Source organism: Canis lupus, chromosome 33 (assembly GCF_048164855.1).
Source record: "Canis lupus baileyi chromosome 33, mCanLup2.hap1, whole genome shotgun sequence".
NCBI lineage: Eukaryota > Metazoa > Chordata > Mammalia > Carnivora > Canidae > Canis > Canis lupus.
Window position 1 is genome coordinate 7130148 of NC_132870.1, and position 19822 is coordinate 7149969.

The 19822-nt window shown below is 42.4% G+C and overlaps 1 protein-coding gene, 1 long non-coding RNA gene and 1 other non-coding gene across 7 annotated transcripts in view; 1 reads left to right on the forward strand and 2 right to left on the reverse strand.

Annotated features, from left to right (window-relative positions):
* The window catches only part of LOC140623441 (placenta-specific gene 8 protein-like), a 26626-nt gene extending 14066 nt beyond the window's left edge, over positions 1-12560 (reverse strand). The window contains exon 1 of one of the 2 annotated variants that reach the window (XM_072809874.1): positions 12297-12560. In XM_072809874.1, coding sequence (XP_072665975.1) covers positions 12297-12543 — 247 coding nt within the window. In that variant the 5' untranslated portion in view covers positions 12544-12560. Of the gene's footprint in view, positions 1-9831; positions 9990-12296 lie in introns of those variants that run through there. The other variant, XM_072809875.1, reaches the window with a different exon arrangement.
* Positions 1-17363, forward strand: part of LOC140623442 (uncharacterized) — a 24292-nt gene extending 6929 nt beyond the window's left edge. For 2 of the 4 annotated variants that reach the window (XR_012023060.1, XR_012023057.1), the window contains one exon: positions 4590-4960. This is a non-coding gene — a long non-coding RNA (uncharacterized lncRNA). Of the gene's footprint in view, positions 1-4589; positions 4961-7311; positions 7418-10991; positions 11050-16310 lie in introns of those variants that run through there. The other 2 variants (XR_012023058.1, XR_012023059.1) reach the window with 2 other exon arrangements.
* Positions 432-564, reverse strand: LOC140624080 (small nucleolar RNA SNORA18). The gene has a single exon (XR_012023615.1). It is a non-coding gene; the product is annotated as a small nucleolar RNA SNORA18 (small nucleolar RNA).
* Positions 17364-19822: the final 2459 nt, after the last annotated feature.

The window sequence follows — 19822 nt, forward strand, 5'->3', positions numbered from 1 at the left end:
CAATAAATTTTTATTTAAGGAATTTTACATGTGATTCCTTCCACTGCCCATCATTGTAGTTTTTCCAAAGTCAGAATCATAATCTTCAGAATAGCCCTTTTAAAAAGAACTTTTGTTCAATACAGTTGTCACTATCAATCCGGAGTTCTTTCAGTTGGGCTTCTTTGATTTCAAGTGAAATATGAACACACTTCAAAAATTCCCCACCTGTAATCTTTAGAATCCAATTTCTTTATTCTAGGGACACATTTAGGATCAGAGTAGATGGATCTGTCTGTTTCTCAATTCAGACACCTTCTAAACATGAATGAGTTCAAATCATATTCACCCCTAAACTATCACACCCTAGGATTGTACAGATTGTTGGGATATGCAAATATCTAAGATTTTAAAAATGTGACTATTAGGTCTTTCACATCATCTTAGCAGATAGATGTCTTACAGTTCTTTCCCACAGATCTAACACATAGTTCTGTGAATAAAGCAAACCACACGTATACTCAATGAGGCATTTCCAACCACGTTGGTCTACAAAAAAAAAGCCCCATTAGGATATACCTCAACTCTTTCGGTGAACTCCTAACTGAAGTGCAATATACATTCAGTGAAGTGCAGAAATCATAAGCATTACTGATGAATTTAATGGTGAACAGTTCTTGTAATCACAGCCTGATTTAAGAAGTCCATTATCAGCACCACAGAAGCCCTCCTTACTCTTAGAAAGTCCCTCTGCCTCTGCCTGTGTTTGAGCCTTACATATATTGAATTATATGCACTATTTGTTCTTCTGTGTCTGGCTTCTTTTGCTCAAAATTAGGATTGTGAGATGCAACCATGTAGCAATAATTCATTTATTCTCATTGACATATAATAAATCATCATATAGATATAACACAACTTATTCATCCATGCTACCATTGTATTGTTTCCAGTTTGGACTATTAGGAATGGTACAGTAGTGCTATGAACATTATTGTACATATCTTTAGGTGGGTCAGGTATGTGTTTCTATTGTGTCTACACCTAGAAATAGAATTGCTGGGTCCTGGGGTTGGTAGATAATGCCAAACAGTATTGTCAAATGGTGGTACCAATTTACATTCCCATTAGTAATGGATGAGAGTTCCATTTGCTTCATGTCCTTGTCAATACCTGGTGATGCCATCATCTTTCTTTTTACCCATAGAGTGCTACCAGAATCTGGGAAGTGGAAGCCTAGGCTTAAGACTGAGAAAAACAGAAATTATGGTTAAATGATTAAATAGAATTGCCATATTTAGGAAAAAATAAAGAAGATTGTTAAATTTGAATAATAAGTCCTAAGCAATATTTGAGACATACTAATACTAAAACATTTTTCATTCTTTAGTTGAAATTCAAATTTAACTGGGCATCCTGCATTTATCTGGAGGGTTTGGGGAATAACTTTGAAATTAGAAAATATGGTGGCAGTTTCTGCCTTCCAATTTACAGGAATGGAACTGGCATGAGGGAGGCCAAAAACAATGGAGATTTCCTAAGTTGTGCAGGAAGCTGTCTCCCATCCCCCAGGGAATGAGCAGACGCCAAAGGACACTAACGGTGGCCATGATTTATGATTTCTATCTAAATTCTTACAAGAGCATTTCCTCTGGGAATGCAATTGCTTTACTTATGGTTAAAGGAAGGAAACTGAAATTTCTTGAGCAGTTTCTACTGCTAGTTTCCATTTTAAGCAATCTTAGGTACATGATGAGATTCTAGCCCCATAACAATCTTTTCTCCTAATTTGAAACCAAATACCTGGAGCAGCATAGCCAGGTGCCCAGGCAGGTGAGCTGAATCCAAAGTCCAGACTCTTCCAACCTACCAAGTCCTATCTTCCAGGTCCTATCTTTAGAGGAGTCCCACTGACTGGCCCCAGGGCCTGCATGGGCTCCATTTCTCTCAACCAGTCTCAGCTATGCTGATGGGATCCACCAAATGGCTATTACTCTCCTTGGGTTTCCCCAGGCTCCTCATTCCCTCTATTTCCATCCCTCCTTTCTCCTCTGTCCATTTCCTTCTGGCTTTCAGCTGCCTACCAGACCATTCCATGGGTTGTAGGCAACCCGTTTCTGGAAAAGCAAAGTAAATAAAGTCAATTGGGAAGGCCCCGCTTTGAGTCACTTTGAGCTTCTTCAGCCCCCAACCAGCCTCCAGCAGGCCTATCTTTTAGTGCAGGGATTGAGTCTGCATCTGGAACCAGTTGTCCTACCACCTTGCATCGCAAGCAGAATTCTGCAATCTCTGCAACACATGGGGACTCTGCCTCTGTACATGTTGTGTATAGACCAGAAAATGCCATTCTAAAATATGCCTTTATGGCATAAGAGTTATTCTGAATCCATTATTTTGAGAAACAGCACACATAGGAGAAGCTCTGAAAACAGAGTCAAACTTATCCTTTAAGGTAATTTACATTTATAAGGGAAAAAATATCCATTTGTAAGTGCCCCCCTCTCCTATCAGGAGTAGAGGGATGACTCTATACCACAAGAGACTCATCAATGGAAAAAGTATGGATTTAAATCTGCATGACAAGCCTTTATTTTCCTGCTCCCTTTCTCATAACTGGCTTCCCCCACATTTTCTGTCCAGTGCCTTTAGCTAAAGCTGGTTTAAGCCTGAATTCTTTTTTGTTTTCATTTGTTTTTATTGAAGTTCGATTTGCCAACATATAGTATAACACCTAGTGCTCTTCACATCAAGTGCCATCCTTAAGTCTGAATTCTAAGCCACTTCTGAGAGTTACTCATTTTCCTGCATACCTCCCATGTATATGAGATATATGTGTAATCTTTTTTTGTTTGTTTTTCTTTGTTTTCTTGTTTTTCTCTCCTTAATCTGTCTTTTCTTTCAGGGCCCCTAGTCAAGAATTTGGAAGGATAGAGGTTAACATATTTTTCCTCTTCTACAAAGTCGTTTCTGAAATTTTAGCCAAACCAGGAAATTTAAAAATGATTATTTATGCATGGTTGAAAAGATAAATTAAAAAAAAAAAAAGGTTTGTTTATTCATGAGAGACACACAGAGAGAGACAGAGACATAGGCAGAGGGAGAAGTAGGCTCCATGCAGGGAGTCTGATGTGGGGCTCGATCCCAGGACTCCAGGATCACGCCCTGAGCTGAAGGCAGATGCTCAACCAATTGAGCCACCCAGGTGCCCCCCAAAAATGACATTTCTTAATCTAAACTAAATAATATCTGAAACAAAAAGCCTCTGGTCACTGCCCAGGGTGATGGAATAGTGGGAGCTGGGCATTCTGCCCAATTTACTGAAGCCCCCATGTTAGGCCTTAGCTGAGAATATAGCTCTTCTCTTTATAGACTTGGACTGGGGAAAGGAGGTTCCTCACTTACCAGTATCTGGCTTCTAGTCTACCCTGCCTCCCCAGATACACTCAGATCCTGCTCCTCCCAAAGAATTCCCTCTTGAGCTTCTCCCCACCCAGAAGCATCACAGCAAGCCTGCTGTTAGTCCTGGGTCTGATCTGTATCTGGAGACAGTTATCTGGATCACCTACAGAATGCAGTATTGCCTGTATCATAATAGGATCCTTGACTAATATACCACCAATCACATTATTTCTGAAATTTTAGCCAAAACAATGAAAACTATATTACATGTAAGTTTAAAAACAATTGTGCATCATTGAAGTTATGGCATTTCCTAATTGAAGCTAAATCATTTCTATCACCAAAAGCCACTCCAAAACATTTTCCCTTTGGTTAAAAATGGTGCTCATGCTTGGTAATCCTTAAATTCAGAGCCCTCTCAGGAGTATTTGTATATTTGATAGTCCTCAACTGGGAATTTTTCTGACACTGGGGGAGTCCTTTATCCTACTTTTGTCAAGGAAGTAAAGGTTTGTGCTCACTAAAACATTTAACTGAGGCGAGGATTGGTGACAAAAACCATAGAATACACTGGATCCTCCCAGGTCTCTTCTCACTCTGCCATCAACTAATTCATTCAGCTTCTTTGCTACTTTTGTCTTAAAATTGTTAATCTGCTGTCAGGCATACATGGCTCTAGGGGAAGAATGCCTGTTCGTTCCTAAACAGTTTTAGGGTGCCCAAGGACTCACCCTATTTTTTCAGTCCTTTGGCTGCCATTTCTTTCTCTTATCCAGTCAGGCCACAATGCTCACCAGTTTGCAGGCATTCCCTCCATCCTGTTCCTGCTGTGAGCTCCTGTCCCTTGTTTTCCTATTTACCTGTTTTAATATCTCAGCTAAAATGCCACCTCCTCCATGAAGCCATTCCTAATCCTCCAAGTTGGATTTGCCTGTTCCTGTTCAACCTTGCACATCACTCTCATGATGGGCTGGAGAGCCTATTGGGTGAGGGAGTCAGCATGCTGGGTGCTAGCCACACTTTTATCTTTTCTTTAAATGCTAATGGCAGTTTTTGCCTTTCCTCTAAATGCCAATAGCAGTATCTCCACTCTCTTCTCCCAAGGGTCATTGGGAAAGCCCTCAGAAGTGACATTAACTTCAGATATGAGATTCAGAGATGTGCAAACTGAGCACTTATATTTTTCTTTGTTTTCTTTTTTTCATTTGCAGGTTTTTCTGAGGGTGTAAGTGGGTTTCAGTCATCTGGGTCCCCCAAAGACAGTGACTTGCACATAGCCTAGAAAATACTAAGTAAGTATTGGGCTTCAGGATATATTACCCTAAAATATGGCAGCTTAGCATGTTGAATGTATTAAGGAGGCTGAGAAAATGGCAAAAGCTTGAAGGTCATTTTGACCTCTTCTTGCCCTTCTTCCCTAAAAGCTGTAGATAAATCTGTCATGTGAAAGGTACTTTCCCAGTACCAGGAACTACTCTTGACATCCAGTGGATGGAGGTCAAGGATGCACCCCCCCATTCTTCCTTCCAAATCCCCCACTTAATCCCCCATTCCTGCCAACAATAAAGTATTTGGCCCAACAGTGTCAAGACTGAGAAACTTACTCATACCTTCATCTTGTTCTTAAGAAGATTTGAGCAGCTCACAAACTTACATATATAACAAGATACAAAAAGAAAAAAAGAAAAAAAGGAAATTTGTCACAGGGAAAATAAAGTCTGAGCAAATTTAGCATGTCCTTTAAGGTTCCCATACAGTGCTGGACATGGGCTGCATATGAGGTTCTGGGCTTCCTGCCAGGCAAAGCAGAGGGCATGCAAACATTTAGGAAATTGACTATGTCTATAAAAGAAAAACATATTGATAGCTAGAGAAATTTCTCATCAAGGTCCTCAAAAAAAAAAAAAAAAAAAAAGGAGATGATATATGACATGTGGTGGTCCAAGTCTTTAACAGTATCTCTAAACAGAACTGTGACTTTCACGAACATATTTCCTAATATACGGTTAAATCACAATGCTGGAGCAGAATCACTGAAGGCAATCTATGAGCAGCTAAAATGATCCCAGCGAACTGCTTATCTCTGATCATCTGGATGATCCAGGATTAAAAAATCAGATTTAAAATGTAGATTGTTCAGAGAGACACGTGGATGTATATTCTTGGGCAACCCTCCATGAGTAATATTTTCACCAGCTAGGACTTGATAAAAATTGGGCAGCAATGGGTCTGAATTGGAAGTCTTTGGTGAGAACCAGAGTTTAGATTCTCCATGAGGGCTGCTTATTATGCATAAGAACAGATATGCAGCAGGAAAGGGATATAAAGCAAATGTATTGTTATAAAAATTAAATGATGCAGTCAGGCCACACATCTGAATAGAAGGCACCCTAGTGTAGCACGGAGGGAGCTAACGGCTATCCTAACTCAACATGGAGATAAGATAAAGGTATATCTGTAAGAAAGCCTATGTTTTCCTCAGATACAAGTTCTGGGCCTGCTTTACCAAGTAACCGATAGTGAAGTTGAGAAAGGAAGAATGGCCAACACAGGCTACAACTGGCATTTAGATGATTATTTAAAAGAAGCAGATAGTGTTACGCTAAGAGATACCTCTTCTGCATGTACTTATGAATTGCATGTGATCATAGGAGTGATCAAAGTCCCAAAGTTGTACACCATAGAACCTGGAAAATGCTTATATCAGGTGTTAGCAAAGCCTACCCCCTGTGACAATAGAAGAAGGCAGTAAAACACCCTTGGAGTCCAATTTTAAGTAACTAACATCTTGGTCAGTACTATGGAGATCAAAGAATTGCAACGTGGAATCATAGCATAAAGAGTTGACCTTTTAAAAACACCAACCACTTGGGTCCACTGTGATTCTGACCCATTAGTCTGGGCGAGAGGAGAGGATATGTTTAATGCTTCCCAGGTGACTCCAAGGTGTGGTGAGGGTTGAAAATCAGTGTATTAAAGAAAGCCTAGCCAAAATGATAAATTTGAGTATTGAAATAGTGGAGCCTTAAGACTTGTACACAAAAATAAAACACATTTCCTCTCAATTCAAATTTCCCCTACCACTTAAATTTTGACTGCAAACACGTATAATTATAAAAATGTAGCCAAAATAGAATGTTCAATGAAGACACCCTAAAAAGCACAAAAACATCAAAAGAAAAAAAAATCTGTTAATCCACCATACAAAGTTAACCTTATTGAAACTTGTGACATACATCCTTACCTGTAGTCCAATAAAAAAAAAAAATTGCGGATAGGACCATGTTTTTTAAGGAATATTCTCCTAAATATGGCAATAAATCCATTTCTCCAACAGTGTAGAGAAGGCTGCTCCACTTGCTGTTTCTGACACTCGGGGAGCAAGCGTTCATCTCTTTGAGAAGTGGCATTCAATCATTGTGCTCCAGCTCAGAATCATTATCTGATTAGTTAATGACTCTGGAGTTGGTGTAAAAAAGACAGAGAGGGGGCAGCCCCGGTGGCACAGCAGTTTAGCGCCGCCTGTACCCCAGGGCCTGATCCTGGAGACCTGGGATCGAGTCCCACGTCAGGCTCCCCGCGTGGAGCCTGCTTCTCCTTCGGCCTGTGTCTCTGCCTCTCTCTCTCTCTCTCTCTGTCTCTATGAATGAATAAAACCTTAAAAAAAAAAAAAAAAAGAGAGGGTCTTTCTCTCTAAAAAAAAAGAATTTAATTGGAGTTGTTCCAGCTCATCCCACAATTTATTTCTGTCTGTAGAATTAAAGGTTGAAATATTACTGAGTGAATCAATCTTTGAGTTAACTTAAAAGTCCCAATTCATATGCAAATATCCTGAAATCCCTCACCTAAACCCAGATCTCTCACTTAGGCAATGGTCTATTTCCCCAGACTCCTGTCTTGCCTTTGTTCTTTCTCTCCTCATATCCTTTCTAGAACTCGTCTCCAGTAGGAGCTCAGCAGAGAGGAATCCCAAAAGAAGAGGGTATCACCACCTCCTGGACTTGCACAGGGCTTGGCTCTCCCATGCTTAGCCTATCTGGTATCTGGTCACACCCACACTGCAGCAGTCCCATAGATATCTCAGATAATATTTTGGCTACAAGAACTGGAAGACCTATGAAGCATAGCATTATATTTTAAATATTGCTGTGACTCATATCTGAATTGGAATTACTTGCCCTTTTTACTAATGTGGGCCAAAGCTCCTTTACCAGGGAAGTCACTACAGCCAATAGCCATATCCATTTCAGTACAGAACATCTCCACCAAACTTTATTTATTTATTTATTTAGTTAGTTAGTTAGTTAGTTAGTTAGTTAGTTTTGGGTAAACAATCAAGTTTGTTACGTGATGTTAAATTTTGTTTTACTTTAAGTAAGTGGAAGAGTCTCCCTCACCCTTATCTTCCCCATTGTAATGGAAGTAAAGAGGGCTAAGATAGTGCTGGTCCTTAGCCATAAAGTCAACTATCAAAGCTTGCAGGCTATTGAGTTTGGGTGGTATCTTAAATTTAAAACTTGACCGGGGTGGGGGTCGGCGGGGGGGGGGGGGGGTAGGGCTGGGGCGGCACCTGGGTGGCTCAGTGGTTGAAGATCTGCCTTGGGCTCAGAGTGTGATAGTGTGATCCCAGGGTTTTGGCCGGGAGCCTGTTTCTCTCTCTGCCTATGTCTTTGCCTCTCTCTCCGTGTCTCTCATGAATAAATAAATAAATCTTTAAAAAATAAATAAATAGAACGTGACCAGGACCCATCCAATACTTTATCAGAAAACAGCAAAACCGTTTTGAGTGCTCTACTTGGTATAAATAGATCTCAAAACTTCCATGAAAATACAGTTACTGGTGACCATGAAACATTTACATGTTGACAAATTTAGTTCAGGCAAAAGGCAGCAGACTATACAAACACTTGATTATAATTTTTTTTTCTCAAAATCTTCCAGATATACTTTTCTAGAGCATGGTCTGTACACCAAAAGCATCGTCCATTAATTTCACACACATTTGTCTCCATTTTCACTCCCCCAAGTTAAACTCAAGTGAGCTTCAATGCAATCTTCAGTGCTAATTTCTCAATAAAACTGATGGCTATATGGGATGCTAGTTCAGGCTGCTGGGCTTCCTCCACATTTTGCTAACACATTGAAGTGCTCTTAAGGTCAGTTACCTCCCAGGAGGTAAACTAAGCATTTCCTTAGGGCATCAATAAAGCTAGGGCAATAAAGTAAAATAAATGAGAGAAAATTTTAGAAAAATATTTAGTCTTCCTGCTGAAATGAATGCAAATCCTTGAGGGAAATATTCATAATTATATTGGCCTTGACGCTGATTTACATATGAAAGGGTGTAGACCGGTAGTACACCGTAAGTACATTTTCCAGTACATTTAAGATGTCTAAAGACGCCCATCAGGTCAGCTGTTTCCAGGTCCTTCTCCCCTATTGGAGTCAGGGTCACAGCTCTGCTGGTGCTGGCCATTCCACTTTTAATCCCACCACAGTGCCTGGATGCTCAATGGCTGTTTTTTTTTTTTTGAAAAATGAACAAATTCATGAATATAGAAACTGTTAAGTTTCATACACATGATTGTAAAGTCTCTAGACTAGACATCTAGATGTCAGCAATACCACCTCCCGACCCCCACCTCCCTTGTAACAGCCATTTTTAAGAAATGTGCTAGCCTTAGGGGTCTGGACAAAAGAGGGAGGGAAAAAAAAGCTTCTTTTTTCCTCTTCCGTTAAATCATGTAGGTGAGAAAAGCTAATCATTCCCTCAACAAGGAAAATACTGAAAGCCGACTTGGTATTATTGGTGATAATAACAATGTAACAAATTGGGAAAGGTAACAAGTGGCCAGATCACTTGTTTTTGTTTTATAAAAACAGAGACATTTAGCATTAATTCTGACAATAAGATAATAATAAGCTTCAAGGTGACTGAAAGTAGAAATCGTGCCTCCCTACCAGCAAAACTAATTCCAACAGCAAATCCTGAAACCAATGGCAAAGTAAGATACTTTCTAGAAGCAACTTAATATTTAAAATATTCTGTTTAAACACATCAGTCTTCATGGTGATGCGAAGATTTCTTCTTTAATGATCAAGAACATTTTTTCCCTCTTAAAAATGCATCTCTAGTAGCACATTTTAAAGAAACAGGCTACAATTTACCTTGGCTCTTAAGAATCACTACTGCCAAGTTGAATTTAAAAGACAACCGCATGCTGCAGACTTATGGGCTTAAAAAAAAAAACAAAAAACAACCCAAAAAACTCAATGAGGCAAATGATGAATATGTACCACTCAATTCTGCCCTGGCCTGTATTAATTACACGGTAAGATTTTACTGGTTCTATCGTTTATTTTTTAAATATTTTTTTTTCTTTTGAAAGAAGAGGGGAAAGACAAAAGGTTACACAACGGAAAGGTATTATTTTGTATTGCAGTAATACTCACCCCACTCTGGTTAACTACAGAGGCCAGCAGCCCAGGCCAAGCAGGAGAAGCCCCAGGGGTACGACTGCTTGGCTGGAGGCTGCAGCCTTGTGCTGTAGTAGCTGGCAAGGGTGGGGTTAGGGGTGGGGAAAGTCAGGAGGTGGGACAGGAGGAAAGAAAGCTAGTTGTCTCTACTGCCTTGGAGGCCACTGTTTTTCTATTTAAGAAAATGCACAATGCATTTTATCTCACTATATTTATTTTCTGTGATACTTGCCTGACAAACCTCGTGCCCTTAGACAGCGAGATTTATTTATGATTAGGCAGAAACATGTTTTATGAAGGTCCAAATTTTGTTCATTTACTTAGGGTTTCTCTACTTTTTCCACTCCCTAAGGCACTTAAGGGGCATGGTATGTGTTTAAAAGTAAGCGGTGGGCAGCTGGTCTGAGGTCTCAGAAATGCTAAAGAGATAGGCCACCTTCCTTCTGGCCAGGTTGTTGGGACTTAGGTTCCAAGCTAAGGGGCTGGGTGGCTCGGACAAGAGGAGTTAGTGAAGGGTAAGGGGACAGAGTGCGGATGTGGCCAGTGGCATTTCAATACCACTCACCTGGTGCCAGTGTGGAGAGTGGGTTCTCACAGGTGAGACCGACATCAAGGAGCTCACTGTGGGAGCAATTCTACAAGTGAGTGAAGGGTGCAGAGGGCCTGAGCAGGGTTAGAAAGCAAGAGGAGGGATTTAACAGAAACTCGGGACAGGAAAAGGCAGTTCTTCGAAATTGGGCAGGGGAATGGAAGGGGAACTGTCTCACTTATCAAATCGTTAGACAGGCACATAGATACACGATACTGCGTCTAAAACCTCAATTGCTGGATCCCTGGGTGGCGCAGCGGTTTAGCGCCTGCCTTTGGCCCAGGGCGCGATCCTGGAGACCCGGGATCGAATCCCACGTCGGGCTCCCAGTGCATGGAGCCTGCTTCTCCCTCTGCCTGTGTCTCTGCCTCTCTCTCTCTCTCTCTCACTGTGTGCCTATCATAAGTAAATAAAAAAAATTAAAAAAAAATAAATAAAACCTCAATTGCTTCCGGACTGCCCACTAAAAAGGAGTTAGCGTAGCAGAGGTTAAAGTGTCCTTCATTCCTATCAGTGTGGCCCTAGCAAGTTGTATTTTCTTTCATAGGGTTTGAACAGAAGAGCTGAATGCCTCACATCCCTCAGACTGCTTTCTGTTCCCCCAGGTGAGACGTGTGTACAGAGGGAGCTGGTGGGGGAGGCACCAGGTAAGCGGAAAGGGGTTCTTGAGTGCTCACCTCTCTCCCAGGAACACTTGCCTAGACTATTCACATGCACATGTACCATTAAGTGGAAAATTCACTATCAGTAGGATACATGCTTCTGTTTTTTAAAGATACATTTATTGGGACGCCTGGGTGGCTCAGTGGTTGAGTGTCTGCCTTTGGCTCAGGGCGTGATCCTGATCCCGGGATTGAGTCCCACATCAGGCTCCTTGTGACAAGCCTGCTTCTCTCTCTGCCTGTGTCTCTGCCTCTCTCTGTGTGTCTCTCATGAATAAATAAAATCTTTAAAATAAATAAAATAAAGATGTGTTTATTTATTTATTTGAGAGAGAGAGAAGGGGGAGGGTAGAGGGAGAGGGAGACAAGGACTCCTCGCTGAGCAGGGAGCCCGATGCAGGAGCTTCATCCTAGGACCCTGATATTGTGATGAGCTGAAATCAAGAGTCGGACGCTTCACCGATTGAGCCCCCCAGGCATCCGTATAATAAATGCTGTCTTATTTCAGGTCCCTAGCGTGTGAGCAATAACCACTGTGTACATAGGCCACTTCCCTGTCCTGGAAGAGCTCACGGCCTGGAAAGTGAGACAACTGAACAGTCTGTATAGAAAATATCATTAGCATCTTACAAAGTAAGAGGTCACCAGTTCTAGGCCACTAACTGGGTGGCTCTTGGGCAAATCTCTTAATCAAAAAGACTGTGATTTATTTAGGAACTGGTATGTGCCCAGCACAAAAGTGTTTCATTTCAATCGTTTCATATATTAGTATATGTTTTCACCACTTGATAGTCACAGCAAGAGATGTGCCCCTATTTGGCTTCATTCTAATAAGAAAGACAAAAGAAAAACACATGGAAACACAAATAAGACCTAAGTATGGATGCCTGGGTGGCTCAGCAGTTGGGTGCCTGCCTTCGGCTTAGGCCATGATCCCGGGATCCGGGATCGAGTTCCACATTGGGCTCCCTGTAGGAGCCTACTTCTCTGCCTGTGTCTCTGCCTCTCTCGCTCAGTCTGTGTCTCTCGTGAATAAAAAATAAATCTTTAAAAACAAGCAGACAAAAACAAATTAAGACCTAAGTAAACCTATAAATGGACACTATAGTTGCACGTTGTTCTAAGAGTCTCAAAGAAAATTGTCAAGGGGCTGAGATTCTGAATAATGGGGTAGTAAGAAGGAGGCTTACCTTGAACAGGGTGGGCAGGAAGGGCCTCCTTGAGGCAGAGCCAAAGGAAGAGCAGTGGCTGGCTGAGTGGAGGGGGTGGTAGGAGAATCCTGGTAGATGGCAAAAGTCCCCCTGTGAACTCAGTGGATTTTAAGGAACTAAGAGAGTGTGACCGCAGAACAAGCAATAAACATTCTATTGGACAATGTGCGGAGCCAAGGAATAGAGGTGGAGATAGTTTTACAGGACTATTCAGGAAAGTCTCCATGGAATGATGTATTTTCAAGATAGATTGGCAGCCTGGATTGTTTGTATGCATGCATGTGTGTACGTGTGTGTGAATTCATGCTGGGAAAACTACCAGGCCATTTGCTAGTCTTTTCATGATTGATTAAAGGAAGTGGCATGGCCACAACCTCGCTTCTGTTGCTTCTCTCTCTGCAAAAGTGCTCAGCAAGCTTTGGGGCTGAGGATGGGTAGATTTAGTGATAGATGACCAGTTCCCTGAGAAACATAGTCAGGGCGGTTGTGTGTGACGTCTGACATGAGTGAACTACATTAGGGTCATTGCCATTTAGTCAAAAGGGACTAAATAACCACTGGTCTGGGCCATGTGGAGGACTGCTTGCAATGAATTCCATAGGTCCTGCTCCTGGGGTTAGCCACCCAGCAAGTATTTATCCAGACAGTATGGCAGAGTGGCGCTAAGTGTGGCCTCTGGAGCTAGAATCACCAAGGCTGTGTGGCCTTGGACTAGTTAGTCAGTGTCTCTGAACTTCTGATTCCTCACAGGGCTATTTTCAGGATTCAAAAGTGAACATGTCCTCACAGTCTCTAAGTATGTAGCCGGTATTCGCAAACACCGATTTTCTTTCTTCAACCCTGAGTTAGGGAAGTGGAGAAAAGGCATCATAATGAGAACAAATTGAGGAAGGAGGCCATGTAGACTTGCCACATAGCATGTGTGCAGTGAGGGAGAGGGGGCAATCGAAGCTACTGGCCTGGCACTTTGCTTAGTAGTTGTATAATTTAAGGTTTTCTGACTTAGTCACAGAATATTAAACAAAACGGGGATTCATTGCCTACTGTCTGAAAAATCCTGGGCATGACCAGCTTTGGGACCAACTTGTTGCAGGGCTCACCTCTGTGAAGGGCCTGGTCTGTCCTCCCACTGCCTCCCCTCTTCTTCATGCTGACTACACTTCTGCTCAGAATTCACATGCCCTGGACTGTTGTCCTCCCAGGTCCTGGGGCACGAAAAATTGACAATAGTTAACATCCATATCTGCACACTGTATTATAACTACTGTTCTAATTTTTTTTTTTAAGTTGGCTCCACACACAACGTGGGGCTAGAACTCACAACGCTGAGATAAAAGGTCACGTGCTCTATAGATTGAGCCAGCCAGGTACCCCCTCTTCTAATTTTTTTTAAAAAGTTTATTTATTTATTTATTTATTTATTTATTTATTTATTTATGATAGACAGAGAGAGAGAGAGAGACAGAGACACAGGCAGAGGGAGAAGCAGGCTCCATGCCGGGAGCCTGACATGGGACTCGATCCCACTCCAGGACCGCACCCTGGGCCAAAGGCAGGCGCTAAACTGCTGAGCTACCCAGGGATCCCTTAATTTTTTTTTTTTTACATAAATTGATACTTGTAATTTTCACAAGAATGAGGTAGGTAGGAAAACTGAGGCAGATTAAGTAACTAGCCTGAAGCTGCAAATGAGAGACAGAGGAAGGATTTGAGCCAGCAGTCTGGTTTCCAAGTCTGAGCTCTAAAGAGCCTCTTCTGAAAAACAGCCACTATCTCTTTGGACCTATTTGTACTAAGGTTGTTGTGTTTGGGTCTCTAAGGCTAGTAGAAGGTGATGTCTACTTGTCCAGTGGCAATCACTTGCCCATCCTGAAGTGGGCACAAGGAAACACCATGCAGAGCTCCCAGGCTGGGCAAGGGGAGGGACTGGCCGCCAAAGGGGATCTGAATACTCCATCAGAACAGACAAGTGAGGGGCACCTGGGCTGCTCAGTGGTTGAGCGGCTGCCTTGGCTCAGGTTGTGACCCCAGGGTCCCAGGATTGAGTCCTGCATCAGGCTCCCTGCAGAGAGCCTGCCTCTCCATCTGCCTGTGTGTGTCTCTGCCTCTCTCTCTGTGTCTCTCATGAATAAATAAATAAAATCTTTAAGAAAAAAAAAGAACAAACAAGTGAAACAAGAGCTTTCCATCATGACCAAGATGGAAAAGAAAGAAGAAAAAAGGGTTTTAGGGAGGAAATGATGAACTCAGTGGGCTAAGGTTTAAAGTCCTAGAAAAGCATTCATGCAAAGATATGGCCCATTGGATATATTGATTCATACTTCAAATAAGATGATGATAAAATGGTGAGCAAAGAGACTCTGGACCAATGAAGACAAATGAAAGCGGGAGCGGTAACATTAATCTCAGACAAAGTAGAACTTCAGGCTAATAGCACTTAGGGTGTAGGGAACATTTGTCTGCAGTTATAAAAGGCACAAATACTAAAGAAGATAAAACAGTCAAGGGAGATATCAAAGAACATAGCAGCTAAATACATAAAGACAGGAAGGAGACCTTGTACAATTAATGAGAGATTTCAAAATACCTTGCTCCCAATCATCCAGAATTCATCATCAAAATAATCATTCAACTCAACAAGTAACACAATGTTTTAACAGTCAAAACTTTATTCAGATGAACCAAATAATATAATCAAATAACTTGAGATAACACATATAAGGATTTCTTACCTGCCACACATAAAGACAGATTTTTCATAAAAATGAAAAATTAAAGGTACATGATGAATGTGACCTAAAAGCCTTAAATAGTTGGAAGTGAAGGCACAAACTCCGAGGCAAGTCTTGGATTAAAGAGAAAAGAAATGGGAATCCATTCATTCTCTAGAAACCAATGAAAAGCAAACTACTTTTTCTTGAGACCTAAGGGATCCTGAAAGTAATACTAAAAGGAACATTCAGAGTTTCAAGATGCCTTAGCGATTTAAAAGTAAGACCAAAAAATAAAAGAACTAAATATTCATCTTAAAATGTCAAAAAAGTCAATCAGGAAATTGGATTAATTTCAATTAATAAATAAAGGTAAAAGTTGAAATTAACGGTATACATAGAAAAATAATAGGATAAAAATAGTAAGAAGATAACTCAGTCAAACTCTAATGAAAATGACTCCAAAAGTTTACTGAATAGACTCCTCCTTCAGATCTTTGCCTCCGTGGCCTTCTGTCTCCCTAGGCATGGCCCCGGGTTCCCTGTGGAGAGCTGTTACTGCAAGTCCAGACCTGGCGGTGATGACTTGATCCACACCTGTGGAAAAACACAATTTGATGGAGGAAATCTGAAGCTTGAATTCCCTTTATTAAACAATTCATGAATCTGGTGGTAACCCACCTAGTAAGTAGAGCAATGCTCTGAGGAGTTGTAAAAAAAAGGAAAGTTTTAATAACCTCCCAGGGAAAAGAAAAGATAGAACTTTTTCAGTCATGGTCCCTTTCATCTATTCTTCTTCTTTTTTTTAAAGATTTTACTTATTTATTCATGAAAGACACAGAGACATAGGCAGAGGAAGAAGCAGGCTCCCCATGGGGAGCCCTAAGCGGAACTCGATCCCAGGACCCCCGGATCATGCCCTGAACTGACGGCAGATGCTCAACCACTGAGCCACCCAGGCATCCCCCTTTCATCTATTCTGTTAGTATTACTTGAAGGGGGGAAGAACAGGGATTTCATCATGTGGATTACCTCAGCTTCCTCTATGGGATCTGGAGGGCGTATTTGACAGATTGCGTTTTTGGGGCTTACCAGAACATTCCTTACGGAGCAGTTAAAATTACACTTCCAGTGGACTTTGAAACTGCAGTCATGCTGAACTCTTAGCCTCAGTTTGGTGACTTGGTCTGGCATAGGTGACTCTATCTTGGGCCTGTTGGGCTTGTTTTCTTTTTAACAACCCCAACAGAGCAGCCTGTACACCTGTTTTGCTTCCTACTAGGAGTATGTTGCTTGGCGCACTGCAGTCCCTCCAGAAATATTGAGTGAATGCAGGAGAAAGGTAAGAGAGCAAAGACAGCTGGAAGGATAGAGTCCAAGAACGCAGAAGAAAAAGAGAAAACCACACCTGGAGACGATGCAGTACAAAGTTTCTATAAAGGAAGCCAGGGCAATGATGCCGGATGCTTTAAGAAGCAAAAATGAGTGAGGGATTACTTGTCTTATTTTCCACCACAAAGTTCTTTTATAATCCCAACGCTAAAATGTTGACCACTTCACTGATTTTGGCTGATGTCCATGGAGTATCTACAAAGTACTTTCAAGCTCGTAATCACATTTGGTACTTAGAAATGCCCTAGAGGATAGTATTTTTATCATCCTTATAATGATAGAGATAGATGGAGAAATAAAGGCTCAGAAAGGCTGGGTAACTCTTCCAGAGTCGCAAAGCTGAGAAAGTCAAGGGTTCGGATCAAATGTGGTGCTCTTTCAGATGTTCCCACATATGTTGACTGCAGCTGTAGAAGGTTGTCAGCGGCCTGGTCATCAAGACACATATTTATCAAGCACTTCCTGAGCTAGGAGGCATCCAGTATACTGTAGTGAATGTGATCCAAGACAGCCAGTCCTCTCCTGAGCTGACTCTGGGGCGGGGAGTCAGAAGATCACAAGCCACCACACACGCTAGGAGCAAACAGGTGCTTTGCTAGAATAATACACAGGAACTTCACGTCAGCTGCGGCGAGGGTGGGGGAGTGGAAGGCGTCACACACTTTATTTTCCTCTGAAAACTAGGTTTCAGGACCATGTCCTTAGCTATGTTGGCTGCAGCCAGACACATTCAAGCTTGTTTTGTTCTGCAGGAGGGTTCAGTTACCGCACAGGTGGGTTCAGTAGAATTGCGGGTAGAAAGTCGGATCCCCACCCAGACCAGCTGAAACTGGTGTCAGTGTCTTCACAGTCTGGGAAACACACACTGTGAAGTGTGTCTGTTTGAATACACTCAGGGTGAGGGTGAAGCAAAAATTAGAATTAGCGGGGATCCCTGGGTGGCTCAGCGGTTTAGCGCTGCCTTCGGCCCAGGGTGTGATCCTGGAGACCCGGGATCGAGTCCCACGTTGGGCTCCCTGCATGGAGCCTGCTTCTCCCTCTGCCTGTGTCTCTCTCTGTCTCTGTGTCTCTCTCTCTGTCTCTGTGTCTCTCATGAATAAATAAAATCTTTAAAAAAAAAATTAGAATTAGCCCCTGGGTGGAGAAATGACACAGGGCCCATCACCTATGCTGTTAGCATTACTGTAAGCAAGGGCAGGGCATCTCTCTCATCTGTATGAGGAGAAAAGTGCTGTGTGACTGGATGCAAATCTTGAAAAACTGACTTCTTTTTTTTTTTTTTTTTTTAAGATTTTATTTATTAATGAGAGACACAGGTAGAGGGAGAAGCAGGCTCCATGCAGGGAGCCCAATGTGGGACTCAATCCCGGGTCTCCAGGATCACGCCCTGGGCCGAAGGCAGGCGCCAAGCCACTGAGCCACCCAGGGATTCCCCGAAAAACTGACTTCTATCTACATTCCTCTCTTTCCCCAGATTGACACGTAGAAAAAGTTGACAGGAAAGTACTCACAAGACACAGTTGCAAAAGTTCACACTAACACCGGAAGGAATTCATTTCTGTTAAAACAAAAAGGGAATGTATTTCTTTGTCCCCTGGTTCAAGTCACACTGCACACACTTAGTAGATGAATTGTAGGTCTGATAAGACAGAAATCATAGTTGCCACAACTGCGATAGACATTTAGTGAGGCCAGAGGGTTAGGGTGTCCGTGGAGAGTCGCCGTTGGTTCATTCGCTGACTTACTGAACCGCCTGCCTGCTCTGCCACAGGCGGCTGTAGGAGCTAGGGAAGCAGAAGGGAAGGAAACAGGGAAAACTCTTGCCCCTGTAAAGCTCATCGCCTAGAACAATAATGTCGGGAAGGGAATGGGAAGTGTAGGAGGGGGGCTGTGAGTGTTTGAAAGAGTAGTCGGGGCAGTGGCATTTGAGCAGATATCTGAAGGAGTTTTGCAGTGAGTCATTCTGAAACCCAGGAGGAACCTTCTGGGAAATGAGACTGCACAGCATGAGGCATGAACATGTTTGGCTCTTTCCAGGAAGAGTAGAGAGGTCAGGGTGGCTTGAGTAATGACACAAGCAGGAGATAACTGGGTTCGGCTCATGTAAGGATTTCATAGGCCATTGTAAAGACCTTTACTCTGGGTCAGAGGGGGAAGGTGTAAGAGTATTTTGATGAAAGGATGTTAATGCTGCTAATAGTTAATCTGCATATAGCATTCCCTAGATGCTGGACACTGCTCTGAGCACGTTATATACTCATTTATTTACATAAGTACTTTATGTATTTATATAAGTGTGCTCATTTATTTCCTGTATCAACCCTGTAGGTATCATTCTCATTTATACAGGTAAGGAAACTATGACTCTAAATAAAGTGAAGTAACTTATCCAAAGTCACATAATCGGTAAGTAATAAAAGCATAATTCCAACCCAGGCAGTCTGGCTCATTTCCTCTTTCCCAGGCCATGCAGTGAGACTAGTCTGCTCAGCCTGCCTTGCAGCGAGGCTGTGGCCACGTGACTGAGCTGTGGCCAATGGAACGTGAGGGGTCCTGACCGCACTATCTCCAGCTCCCACATTCAGTCTTGCGTGCCCTTACCCGTCTTCCTGCTGAATACAGAGAACTTCAGGGTCCTAGTGGAAGGTAGAGTCACAAGATGAAACGAGCCTAGGTTTTTAAATGACCCCGTGGCAGCCTTCCCACAGAATTTCAAATAACTGTCCTTTGAAATTCACAGTAGACTTCTATTGTGTAAGCCACTGGGAATCAGGCCTTGTTTTAAAAGTCTCGAATTTATGCCCCCCACAAGGAAGAGCACACAGATTATTAAGGGAGATAGGCTTGTGAATGACGGCAATGCGGTCCTCTAACACAGGCATTACAAGAGAAGTGTGCTGCTCAGAGGAAGGAGTTCTAAACACTCTCTAGGGAAGTGGAGGGTATCACTACCTGGTGACATCTGAGTAGGGTGATGCAGGGTGGCTAGGAGTTTGGGTGAGGAAGTGTGGGGAATAGTGGTGGGGCCAATTCAGTGACAGCTCGTGCAATGGGTTGAGGAGTCTGGGGAGGATGAGATGTTCGGTCCCCCAGTTTATCTCATTTCATGCTAATTCCTGTTTTCCATCCTCCCGTCCCTGATTCTTCATGTCTTCAGGCCTCTGACCTGAGGAGGCAAACATACCCCAGTCGTTCGTTATGTTAAACATTTATTCTAATACTTGTCAAAATGGCAAGGAGGACTTTATTCAGAACTCTTGTGACACCTGTCAGAGAAAGAGAAAACAGGAGAAAGAGATGGGGCTAAACTCCGAATACAGCAAAGGCAGCTGGGGACTTCTAGCCAATGAGCAGACCAAAGAGGTCAGTGCATGGAAAAATGCTAAGAGAAGGCATTAAGGG